At 48.8% G+C, this 13,696-nt stretch overlaps 1 protein-coding gene across 2 annotated transcripts in view; it reads right to left on the reverse strand.

Moving 5' to 3' along the window:
- dnajc4 (DnaJ (Hsp40) homolog, subfamily C, member 4) overlaps positions 1-13,696 on the reverse strand; it is a 102,444-nt gene that overhangs the window by 66,737 nt on the left and 22,011 nt on the right. For both annotated transcript variants that reach the window (XM_072551063.1, XM_072551065.1), the window contains exon 4: positions 792-1,018. In XM_072551063.1, the coding sequence (XP_072407164.1) occupies positions 792-1,018 (227 nt within the window). The remainder of the gene's footprint in view (positions 1-791; positions 1,019-13,696) is intronic.

Consider the following 13,696-nt stretch of genomic DNA (forward strand, 5'->3'; position numbering starts at 1 on the left):
CTCTCTGCTGAGCTTTCCCCAACCCTCCAGTCTCACTTCGTCACACCTCCAGATTCTATCCACTTTCCTTCCAAAATCATTCGGATTCCAACGACAACCCCCAACACTGCTTTGGGCAACACACTCCCAGTCATAATGTTCAAACCCCACCATCACCAACATGTCTCACCTACAATCTCAAATGTGTCCCTGCACCACAGCAAACCAGCTTTCCTCTGTCTTACCGAGCTGTGGTGGGGAGGTACTGGCCATTGGACCAGGGTGGACCAAGTTTAAAAGGTTTTAACTTTACCTAGCTGTGGAGAGGCTGTTTTCCCCTTGTGGGAGAGTCCAGGGCCAACGAGACAAACTCTCAGAATAAGGGTTTTCTCAGTTAGGAGAGAGATGAGGAGGAACTTCTTCTCTCTGAGAGTGGTGTATCTGTGGAATCCTTTCCCAGATAGGGCTGTTGGTGCTGGGTCATTCGGGTCTTTTCAAGGCTGAGGGAGAGAGATTTTTAATCAGGAAGAGAATAGAGGGGTTATGGGGTAAAGGCAGGGAATTAGAGTGGTAGATGACCAGATTGGAGATGATTTCATTCAATGACAGAGCAGACTTGATGGGCAGAATGACCTCCTGTGACCCAGAAGCGAGTGAGAGACTGACTTGACCATTGACGATACCTGTACTTCATGGAGGCCAACTTTGGATCTTGATCCATTTCACACCCATACTCCCCCCACCAATTCAGGCTCATCTCCTCAGGCTCCCTACCTTCCAGAGGGCAGAGAGCTAGGAGTCAGGGCTCTTACCCATAGCGTGGTGCCGGGTTCACGTTGTTGTAGAAGAAGGGGTCGCCACGGTCACCATCGCTCCCCGCGGCATTGCCAGTGGCTGCAGGAGCGCCGTGACGCTGGAGTCTCAGCCTCGAGTCATACTCCCGGCGGCTGCTGGGCTTGCTCAGCACACTGTAGGCCTCGTTCAGCCGCACAAACTGGGTGTGGAGCTCCGGGTTGGACACGTCAATGTCAGGATGGAGCTGAGGAGTCAAGGCGGTTTCACAGTTAGTCACAGAGTCATCCAGCACAGAAACAGACCCTTCGGTCCAACCAATCTGTGCCAACCATCATCCCAAACCAAACTAGTCCTACCTGCCTGCTCCTGGGCTATGTCCCTCCAAACCTTTCCTATCCATGTCCTTATCCAAATGTCTTTTAAACGTTGCAACTGTACCCACATCCACCACTTCCTCTGGAAGTTCTTTCCACATTCTGCGTAAAAAAGTTGCCCCAGTGTCTTTTTAAAATCTCTCTCCTCTTCACCTTAAAAATGTGCCCCCAATCTTGAAATCTCCAACCCCAAGGAAAAAACACCTGCCATTCACCTTATCCATGCCCCTCATGATTTTATAAACCTCTATAAGGTCACCCCTCAGCCCCCTACGCTCCAGGGAAAATAGTCCCAGCCTATCCAGCCTCTCCTTATAACTCAAGCCCTCCATTCCCAGCAACTTTCCTGGTAAATCTTCTCTGAACTCCCTCCAGTTTGACAAAGTCCTTCCTATAGCAGAGTGACCAAAACTGGACACTATTCCAGAAAGTGTCTCACTAACATCCTGCACACACCAACTTGCACACTCAACGGTCTGCACAATGAAGACAAGCGTGCGAGATACCTTTTTAACCACCCTGTCTACAAACTTCACAGAAGTATATACCTGAATCCCTAGGTCTCAACAGCACCACCCAAGCCTTTATGTTTAGTTGACCAGGCCACATTATGAGCTTGTTGACCATAAAATGGCTGCCTTGTTTCAGTACGGAGTGACTGGACTTTAAAAGAAACCCACTCCTCCAGGGTAAATAGCAGGGCCAGAGTGGGGGTGGAGTACAAGCCTAAGTGTTCCAGTACGTGGCAGGCTGCTGCACTGAAGAATGAGGGGGTGGGGGTACTCTCACAGCTTTTGCCCGAAATGGTGATTCTCCTGCTCCTCAGATGCTGCCTGACCTGTTTGTGCTTTTCTAGCACCACACTATCGATTCTGATCTCCAGCATCTGCAGTCCTCACTTTTGTCTAGACTGAGTAAACGCAGGAAGGATATTCCCGATGACCGGGGAGGACCAGAGCTATAGAATAGAATTGTAGAACGTCTACAGTGGAGAAAAAGGCCATTCAGCCCACTGAGTCTTCATTGACCCTCACAGACAGACCCGACCCTCCCACCCCACATGCGGTTTTTGTCATGACTAACCCACCTAACTTGCACATCCTCGGATAATAGGTGGCAATTTAGCACGGCCAATCCACTGTGCCTGGACCCCCTTGGACATTATGGGCAATTTAACATGGCCGGTCTACCAAACTTGCACATGTGGGAGGAAACCCAGAGCACCTGGAGGAAACCTACACAGACACAGGGGATTTGCACAAACTCCACACAGAGAGCGGCTTGTGGCCGGAATCAAACCTGGGTTTATGGCACTGTGAAGCAGCAGGGCTAACCACTGAGCCAACATGCTGCACCAGGGGTCACTGTCTGACAATTACAGACTGAGATGAGCAGGAATGTCTTCACCCAGAGTTTAGGGAGCCTGCAGAACTCCCTGCCACAGGAAGCGGTTGAGACTGAAAATTTGAATATTTTCAAGGAGATAGATCCAGTTCTTAGGGCTAGATGGATCAAAGTGTGCATTAGTCAGAGGGAAATGGATCTGGGTGGATGACACTTGTTGGGCCAAAGGGCCTGTTTCCACACTGTAGGCAATCTAATCTAATCTATATGGAGAAGAAACCAGGAACAGGAGACAGTTAGTTCAGTGATCAGCCATGATTGTACTGAATGGGTTGAGTGGCTAATTCCTGCACATACCTTCTGGTGTGGCAATTAAAAAAAGCATTCTGCATTTATAAAGGTCTCTCGTGACCTCAGAGTGCTCCCACAGCAACTTCCAGCCAATAAAATACTTATGTATGACTAGAAGAGACAAGGTGTCATAGAGATGTGCAGCATGGAAACAGACTCTTTGGTCCAACTAGCACACTAGATTTCCATGTCGTTACCCTGGTTATGAATTTTGCTGCTGCGTTCACTTGGTGATCCAGTGAATTCATTCCTAACCCACAGTTCAAGGTCACCTTGTAATTCTGTATGATCACTATTGACCAGCAGCTGAACTGGAGCCCAGCCATATAAATACTGTGGCCTCGAGAAGATCAGAGGGTAAAGCATCTTCAGCAAGGTCCCACTCACCATTCATAATGTTGTACAACATGGAAACAGTCCCTTCAGTCCAACTGTTCCATGTCGACCAGATATCCTATACTAATCGAGTCCCATTTTCCAGCATTTGACCCATATCCCTCTAAACCCTGCCTATTCATGTACCCATCCAGGTAAGGTTTAAATTTTCTAATTGTACCCTCCACCACTTCCTCTGGCAGCTCATTCCATACATACAGCATCCTCTGTGTGAAAAAGTTCCCCCTTTGGTCTCTTTTATAAATTTACCCTCTCAACCTAAACCTATGCCCTCTTGTTCTGGACTCCCCAACCCAGGAAAAGACCTTGTCTATTCGACCTACCCTTGCCTCACATGATTTATAAACCTCTATAAGGTCACCCCTCAGCTCCAGGGAAAACAGCCCCAGCCTAGTCAGCTCAAACCCTCCAACATCCCAGGACAGTAAATCCATTCTCAACCCTTGAAGTATTTTCATCTTGGACCAGGATGCAAGAAACAGACACAAACATACCAATTTCTACAGCATTAGACAGAACTACAGCAGGGATTGTGAACTGTCAGTCTGCAATCTCAGAATGGCCAGGTCTGCTCTGACTGGTCAGGGACTTGCCTCAGTCAATGAGAGTTCACTTTCCAGCCAATCAGAAACCTTTTCTCCTGTAGTACAAGTTGTTGAGACCATCCGAAATTTGGCACTCTGAGAGCAAGAAGAATCTCAAGTCCTGGCAATCCCCATGTATGGAATACTGACTGCTTTTCCTAGTCATATGATGCTCTCTATTCCACACAGAATGCCAGGAGAGGCAAGGAACTTTTTAAAATGTATCCATTTCGTGGAAAGGGAGTGTCACTGACTGGGCCCAGCAATTATTGCCCATCCCCAGTTGCCTTAAGAAGGTGGGGGTGAGCTGCCTTCTTGAACCGCTGCAGTTCAGGTGCTGTGGGTTGACCCCCAATGCCCTGAGGCAGAGAATTCCAGTCTCTGGCACCTTTCTCCAGAAAACGCTCCTCCCAATGTGATGCATGCCAGACTACGTGACGGCCTGTTGTGTAGACCAAGCAATTCTGGCTGAGCTGAGGTTACACACAGTCAGAGAGCTCGAGCTGTGTGTCAGCCCTCTGTCCAGAACCAGAGACAGAGTTTAAAAACAAGGAGTAGGCCATTTAGAACAGAGTTGAGGAGAAACTTCTTCACCCAGAGTGTGGTGGATATATGGGATGCTCTGCCCCAGAAAGCAGTGGAGGCCAAGTCTTTGGATACTTTCAAGAAAGAGGTGGATAGAGATCTTAGAGATAGTGGAATCATGCGTTATGGGATAAGGCAGGAACAGGATACTGATCGTGGATGATCAGCCATGATCATAATGAATGGTGGTGCTGGCTCAAAGGGCCGAATGGCCTACTCCTGCACCTATTGTCTAACCACAATAGTACTCCCTGAGCCACACAAGAAGATAGTAGGGTCCGGTGATGAAATGCTCAGTCAAGGGAGTCCGTTTTAATAAGCGCCTTGGGGAGGAGATGGGTAACAGAGAGGTCTGGGAGCTTCCAGCCCCAGGCTGCCCATGTCAGAATGATTGCAAATTGGCAAGGTGTTGGCAGGGATATGGTAACCATCCCTGGCAGGGTGAGACACGACACGGCAAAGGGACAAGCTCAAAACACCCTGTGCTACACAGCAAGAGCCCTGACAACGTGACTGACGGAGAAAACAGCTCCAAAGTATCTGCCGGTCTCTTCAGCACAGCAGATAAATATTTGGGTCTGTCACTAAGTTGTCAAAACAGTGGAAGAAGATGCTTCCCGTCTGAATCGGCCAGCTGGCCAAATTTCCTTAAGTGCAAATTGTCTCTCTGCAGCTCAGCGGCAAACTCTCTGGGGAAGGAGGGGGAGAATGCAGAGAGAGCCTGATCCACTGTGCCAGTCACTAAAGTGCTGAACAGTCACTAACATCCTCACTCAGGAGAAATATCTTTCCCCAGAGATCGAGGAGAATGTGCACCTCACTCCCGCAGGGATTGTTTGAGGAGAATAGTATGGATACGTTTGCAGGAGAAACTGGATCAACACACCAGGGAGGAAGTAAGAGAAGGATGGGGTGGTTTGAGATGAAGAGAATTTGGGAAATCGGTTGGGGATTAAAATCACATAACCACCACTGAATTCATTGTCCTGGCACTGACCAAATAGTGAACCGGACCAGCCATATAAATGCAGTGGCTATGACAGCAAGTCAGCAGTTGGGAATCTTGTAGCAAGTAACTCACCTCCTGGCTCCACCATACCCCCCCAAAAGCCCATTCACCATCTACAAGGCACAAGTCAGGAATGCAAAGGAATACTCCCCACTTGCTTGGATGAGTAACAACACATCTCCAACAACACTCAAGAAGCTTGATGTACACCCTAAGGGCTGCAGGGGTTCAAGGTGGCAGCTCAGTACCACCTTCTCCAGGGGCAATTCGGCACAGGCAACAAATGCTGGTGCTGCCAGTGACACCCACCTCTTGCAAAAGAATGAAAACACTGATGTTGCTGGGGAGACAAGGTTTGAGTTATAAAGAAAGGCTGGAGTATTGGAGGTTGAGAGATGACCTTATAGAAGTTTATCAAATCATGAGTGGCGTAGATAGGGTAAATGGCAGGTGTCCTTTCCCTAGGATGGGGGAGTTCAAGACAAAGGGACACATTTTTAAGGTGAGAGAAGAGAGATTTAAAAAAGACAGGAGGGGTAATTATTTTACCCAGAAGGTGGTTTGTGTGTGGAATGAACTTCATGAGGAAGTGGTGGATGTGGGTACAGTTACAATATTTAAGAGACATTTGGATAGATACACAAATAGAAAAGGTTTGGAGGGATACAGGCCAGGAGCGGGCAGGTGTGGGACTACTTTAGTTGGGGATTATGTTCGGCATGGACTGGTAAGACCAAAGGGTCTGTTTCCGTCACATACACACACATGGACACTCAGTCACATACACACGTGGACACAAGAATGATATACAGACATACTCCGTACCATACACACACACACAAATGTACAGGTACACTCAGTCACATATACACACAGGAATACATACAGACATACTCAGTCCCCCCCACACACACAAATGTACAGGTACACTCAGTCACATATACACACAGGAATAAATACAGACATACTCCGTACCATACACACACACACACAAATGTACAGGTACACTCAGTCACATATACACACAAGAATACATACAGACATACTCCGTACCATACACACACACACACACAAATGTACAGGTACACTCAGTCACATACACACACAGGAATACATACAGACATACTCATTCCCCCCCACACACACAAATGTACAGGTACACTCAGTCACATATACACACATGAATAAGTACAGACATACTCCGTACCATACACACACACACAAATGTACAGGTACACTCAGTCACATATACACACAAGAATACATACAGACATACTCCGTACCATACACACACACACACACACACAAATGTACAGGTACACTCAGTCACATATACACACATGAATAAATACAGACATACTCCGTACCATACACACACACACAAATGTACAGGTACACTCAGTCACATATACACACAAGAATACATACAGACATACTCCGTACCATACACACACACACACACACACAAATGTACAGGCACACAGTCACATATACTCACATGAATACATACAGACATACTCCGTACCATACACACACACACACACAAATGTACAGGCACACAGTCACATATACACACATGAATACATGCAGACATACTCCGTACCATACACACACACACACAAATGTACAGGTACACTCAGTCACATATACACACATGAATACACACACATACTCAGTCATGGGCACATACACAGACACACTCAGTCACCCCCAGTCTGGCACAAACAGCCACTTTACTAGCACTGACAACACCGACAGGAGTATTACATAGTCGGGAGCACCACACTGCAATTAGAATCAGAGCTAGCCCACCAATGGGAATACTAGTAAGATCACTGGCTGAGATGATGAGCCATCATTTCCTCTGTTACCTAACCATTCAATACGATCCTGCCTAGTTTGATTAACTCTACTGTCCAGTCTCCTTGTCCCAATCCCATCCCGCATCTCAACCGACAACCTCTGACTTCCTTGTTGATCAGAAGTCTGTCCATCTCGAAGCCTTGAACGTATTCAAGATTCCGGACTCCCCGGGGAATAGAACTTGAAAGATTCGGAGTGAAGAAATCCTTCCTCACCTCTGGTTGGAGCAGATTCTGACTAACAAGGGAGTCACTGGTGGGAAGGTGGGATTGAAGCTACAATCGCTGCAGTATGATGTTACTGAAAGGGACATCAATTTAAGACTGAGTTGAGGAAGAGTTTCTTCCTTCTCTGAGGGTTTTTGGAACTCCTTGCCACAGAGAACTGTGGGGTCAGAGTCCTTGTGGATATATATTTAAGGCTCCCCCTCCCCCCGCCACCCCACATTCCCTCACGGAGCTTAGCAAATTGCCCTGTGCATATGTGTGTGTGTTTATGCATTTGCGGGTCTGAGGAGGCCCCAAGATCCCATTGAGGCCTCACGGCCTGTATCATCGTCAGCCATCAAGCCTGACTGAAACAGCCTGCACACAGGCAGCTGTCACGCTTTTGCTGATGTATGCGCAGATTGTCGAACACAAAGGAACCACTAGCCACGGGAAAAACAACAAATTTTAAAAACTCTCTTCTTCTTTGGACAGGTTACCCTGCTGCACCAGAGTTCCCACAAGAACCTTTACTGCCACTGCTGAGGGAGTGCAGCAATGTCTCAGGATTGGCTTTTTGGACAAGCACCATCTGACCCATCTAAATGATTCCAGGGCTGGAGGGATGTGTCTGTGTGTGAGTGTGTCTGTGTGTGTGCATGCATCTGTGTGTGCGTGTGCCTGTGTCTGTCTCTGTCTGTGTGTGTGTGTCTCTCTCTTTTCCCGAGACTTATCGCTGAATTGATTTTACAAAAGCAATGACCTGGGTCCTTATATCGCAGCTGCGTGTGAGAGCTTGTGCACAAGTTGGCTTCCCAGTTTCAGAAGCACTCGATCAGCTGGTCAGGTACGACGGGGATGTCCTGAGGTGGTGAAAGGTGCTAGAGAAAGGCGAGTCTTTCTTCGTGCCTGGCCCATTCTCTCTGAAGGAGATTTGGTCTTCTTGAATCTTTCATGGGAGGTGGATGGTGGGGACAAGGCCCAGCAGTGCCACCCGTCTCTAACTACCTTTGAGGCTGAGTGGCTCGTCCGGCCGGTTCACAGGCAGACCACGCTACTATGCGGTCTGGAGACATGTGTAGGTCCAGCCCGGGTAAGGATGGCAGATTTCCCTCCCTAAAGGGCAGTGAGTCAGATGAGACCTTAACACAATCAATGACAGTTTCCTGGTCACCTTTACTGAGACTAGCTTTCAATTCCAGACTGCTTTATTCATGGGATGAGGTGTCGCTGGCTAGGCCAGCAATTTATTGCCGCATCCCTAGTTGCCCGGAGGGCAGTTAAGAGTCAACCATACTGCTGTGGGTCTGGAGTCCCATTTCAGCCAGACAATAGGTGCAGGAGTAGGCCATTCTGCCCTTTGAGCTCGCACCACCATTCATTATGATCATGGCTGATCATCCTTAATTAGTATCCTGTTCCTGCCTTATCCCCATAACCCTTGATTCCACTATCCTTAAGAGCTCTATCCAACTCTTTCTTGAAAGTATCCAGAGACTTGGCCTCCACTGCCTTCTGGGGCAGAGCATTCCATATATCCATTGCTCACTGAATGAAAAAGTTTCTCCTTAACTCTGTTCTCAGTGGCCTACCCCTTATTTTTAAAATGTGTCCTCTGTTTCGGGACTCACCCATCAGCGGAAACATGCTTCCTGCCTGCAGAGTGTCCAATCCTTTAATAATCTTATACGCCTCAATCAGATCCCCTCTCAGTCTTCTAAACTCAAGGGTATACAAGCCCAGTCGCTCCAATCTTTCAGTGTAAGATAGCCCCGCCATTCCAGGAATTGACCTCGTGAACCTACGCTGCACTCTCTCAACAGCCAGAATGTCTTTCCTCAAATTTGGAGACCAAAACCAGATGGTTCAGTCTAATGTTTCTAACAATCAACAGGGTTTCACGGTCATCATTCCATTCTTAAGTTCAAGATTTTAAAAATTCTCAGTTCAAAATTGAATTCACGGCAATCCTGCCGTGGCGGGATTTTAACCTGGGTCCCCAGAACATTACCTGGGTCTCTGGATTAATAGTCAAAGCTATTGCCAACGTTCTTTAGTGAACTTAAATTCCTCCCATTACTGAAGGGGAATTCGAACCCGCGGCATTACCCTGGGTGGGTTAAGAGTCCAGTAAACCGAACACGACAACACCACATTGTTAACCACAAGTCTGGGGCGACTGACTGTGTGGAGTTGCACATTCTCCCCATCTCTGTGTGGGTTTCCTCCCACATTCCAAAGATGTGCAGGTTAGGGTAAATTGCCCATCATGTTAAGGGATGTGTAGATTAGGTGCATTAGTAAAGGTAAATATAGGATAGTAGGGGAATGGGTCTGGGTGGATTACTCTTTGGAGGGTCGGTGTGGACTTGTTGGGCCAAAGGGCCTGTTTCTACATGTAGGGATTCTATAAGATTCTCTAAGTCCAGTCTGTTCTACCTTGCTAATGTAGTGGCTGGTTCCATTCCTCCCTTGTGTGTTTATCTAGCTTTCCCCATTCACTCTGACCACCCGTTGAGGGAGTGAATCCGAGATACCTGCCTCCCACACCCCCGAGCTCCCTTTTATTTGGGTGGGGGGAGGTGATGTTTCCTTCAATTGGATTTCTTGCTGGCAGGCAGGTATCGATGACCCTACCGGTGACTGTCTTGTAGTGAGGAGCTCAGGGATGATCGAAGGCTGGGTCTAGTAGGTTCCTGTGGAACCTGGTTTGCCCGCTGAAGCTCAGTCCCTCGAAGGGTTAAACAGCGCCTGGCCTGATCGGAGAACAATCCTTTCACAGCGCAGGAATTCCATTCTGTTGAAGGGATGTGAAGCACGACGCGGACTGTGAAAGCCCTTCTGCTGTTGTTTGGGGTTGGTGTGTCAACACTGTGGATGTACCTCATTACACTCCCATACAAAAGGCTAGGGAATGTGGCTTCTGAAGTGGGGGGTGGGTGCGGACGGTGAGCATGTTTCTGCCCTCCGTCGCTGGGTGAACAATAGAGACTTGCTGCTGCCTCAGCCCTTTTGAAAGGAGCCAGGGTGATTGGCGCAGTGACAAGGCAGCGCTGAGTGCCGCTATCTGCGGCTGCTGATCAGGAGCCCACAGGGAGGCGGCAAACCAGGAACAATGGTCCCCCATCCCCACTCTGAATCACCCAAATGACCATTTCAAAGGAACCTCAGATAAGGTTTCACAACATGCCCAGCCTGCTCTGACTCTGCCTGGGGGGGGTTAGGGAAGACAGTGTTTCAAAGGAGTTTGAGCTCATCAGCTGTCATGCCGGGCCCGGGAACTTGCTGCATGCACCTCTCGCAATGGCCCCTCACAGCAGGGAAAGGGTGGGGGGTCACCAAGGTGTGCCAGCGCTATGGACAAGCCAACACAAATGTGTGCTCCCCTCCACCCCTGCCAAGGCAAAAGTGGTCCGACTACTATGCTCCACCCTTTACCTACAGGAAGGAGGGGTAGCTCTGAGAGCACCTTCGTGGGCAGGCCTATCTATAGCTCCTTCAGAATCCCCGAACCCTTCCTTCATAACACTGGCCCTTGGTGAAGGGCCCCACATTCTCACACCTTCCTCATTTCTCCAACACACATTCAGCCAGCACGCTGCCCTCCCAATCTCTCTGACCTCCTCCAGCCGCCCTACACTCCTCCCTATCTGTCTGATCTCCTCCAGCCTCTACACTCCTCCCTGGCTCCGTAACCTCCTCCAGTCCCTAAACCCCCTCCTTCTCTCTGTTAGCTCCTCTGGCCCCTACATCCCTCATTATCTCTGTCACCTTCTCCAGCTCCAACACCACCTCCCTATGTCTGTCACCTCCTCCAGCCCCTACATCCCTCCCTATCTGTCACATTCTCCAGCCCCTCCTTAGCTCTGTACACCCCCTCCAGTTCCTACACCCCCTCCCTATCTACGTACACGCCCTCCAGTTCTTACATGTTCCATATCCATGTACACCCCCTCCAGCTCCTACATCCCCCTCCCTATCTCTGTAAACCTCCTCCAGCCCCTACACCCCCTCCCTATCTCTGTAACCCCCTCCAGCTCCTACATCCCCCTCCCTATCTCTGTAACCCCCTCCAGCTCCTACATCCCCCTCCCTATCTCTGTCACCCCCTAAACCCCCTCCATATGTACATCCCCTCCAGCTTCTACACCACCTCCAGCTCACATCCCCCTCCCTATCTCTGTAAACCTCCTCCGGCCCCTACACCCCCTCCCTATCTCTGTAACCCCCTCCGGTCCCTACACCCCCTATCTCTGTAAACCTCCTCCGGCCCCTACACCCCCTCCCGATCTCTGTAACCCCCTCCAGCTCCTACATCCCCCTCTCTATCTCTGTAAACCTCCTCCGGCCCCTACATCCCCTCCCTATCTCTGTAAACCTCCTCCGGCCACTACACCCCCTCCCGATCTCTGTAACCCCCTCCAGCTCCTACATCCCCCTCCCTATCTCTGTAAACCTCCTCCGGCCCCTACACCCCCTCCCTATCTCTGTCACCTCCTCCAGTTCCTATGGTACATCTCTATGACTCTATGACCCTTTGAAATCTCTGTGCTCCTCTAATTTGGGTTTTATCATCACCTCCTGTTCTGAAGCTGTGGAAACTGATGGAGAAATTAGTAAGATTCTTTAATGCAGAATCCCAGATAGAACATTCATCAACAGTGAATCGACCTGGCGATATAGAAGATTGTGAGGTACTTGGATAGGGTGGACATGAAGGTACATTTTCCCATTAGTCAACATGTCAAGAAGTGGCTCACCACCACCTTCTCAAGGGCAACTAGGGACAGGCAATAAACGCTTGCCAGGCAGCGATGTCCACATCCCACAAACAAATATTTTTTAAAAAAACAGGAATAGATTGAAGCTCAGAGGATGGAGGACGAGAGGAGAGTTGAGGAGAGCTTTATTCACTCAGCCAGTAGGTCGGCCATTTTGGATTGAGAAGTGGAGGAACTTCTTCAAGAGAGTGGTGTATCATTGAAATTCTCTCCCTCAGCGGGCAATGAAGGCTCAGTCATTGTGAATGTCGAACACAGTGATCACAGGTTTCTCAATATTGAAGATATCGAGGGATAGTGCAGGAAAACGGGTGAGGTAGGTCAGCTACGGTCAAGTGAATTGAGGGGTCGAATGGCTTTCCCTTGCTTCTATTTCCAGTGCAGCCCAAGGCCTTTTAGCTCAGGTTCATTCCGGCCGCGTGGAATTCCTGATCCCTGCAGCATGTTTTGCTTCCATTCGGAAGCTCACCTCAGCCATCCTTGTCACCCTGATGAGGATTCCCGTGACTCCTCATGCCAAACAAACCAAAAAAAACAGAAAATATAAAAACTCACTTGCTGGAGAGCACATTTGCTGTTTGCACTGAGTGGTGCTGCATGGAACAGAGAGAGAGAGAGAGAGAGAGAGAGAGAGAGAGAGAGAGAGAGAGAGAGCTGCAAATTGGTTGTTTTTTTTTATCTCGAGTTCAACAGCAGACCCGATCCAATCATAACATTCCTCAGCAAATGAGTTCAGCCTTTATCAGGAACAAGCAGAGTTATTACACAGTGTGTAAACACAGTGATTTTTACATTTTGCAGCTCCCTGCTCAGCCAACTGATTAAGAGATGCATTCGGACCGAGCCTGCAGTAACCATGCCACAAGCGCAGGAGCTTAGCTGGCATCCTGCGTGGCGAGAGTGCGCCAACCGAGGGCTGCCTAGAGTCTGCATCACTCTGGCGCCAGCCATTTACTGGGCACCCTCCTCTCAGCCTGGCCCTGACAGGGGCATCAAGCATCACAGCATGATGTGTATTTTAAAAAATCGTAGGGCGTGCACAGCACCAGTGAAGGTAACATCGGTTGTCCACGTCGGTAGCTGGCCTTTGAACTGAACGACTTGCCAGCTTCATTTCAAGAGGTGGTTATACTCATTGCTGCCTATCTGGAGTCAAAACATGATCCTAGAGGATGGCAGTTATTATGCTGAGAGGATACTGGTGAACCAGAAGGGCTTCTATTACAATCGGCAGCGGTTAGCACGCTGTGACTAGACCATTTTTAAAAAAATTCCAGACTCTAATTTTAGTCACTTTGAAGTTGACCATCAGCCAGGGTGGGATTTGATCTGATGCCTACTGAATATTAGTCTCGGACCCTGCACTGGGAGACCAGTGACATTACAACTCCACTACCACCACCACCACCTCCCTTTGTGAACAGTTCTC

This window comes from Chiloscyllium punctatum, chromosome 31 (assembly GCF_047496795.1).
Source record: "Chiloscyllium punctatum isolate Juve2018m chromosome 31, sChiPun1.3, whole genome shotgun sequence".
In the NCBI taxonomy this organism is placed as follows: domain Eukaryota; kingdom Metazoa; phylum Chordata; class Chondrichthyes; order Orectolobiformes; family Hemiscylliidae; genus Chiloscyllium; species Chiloscyllium punctatum.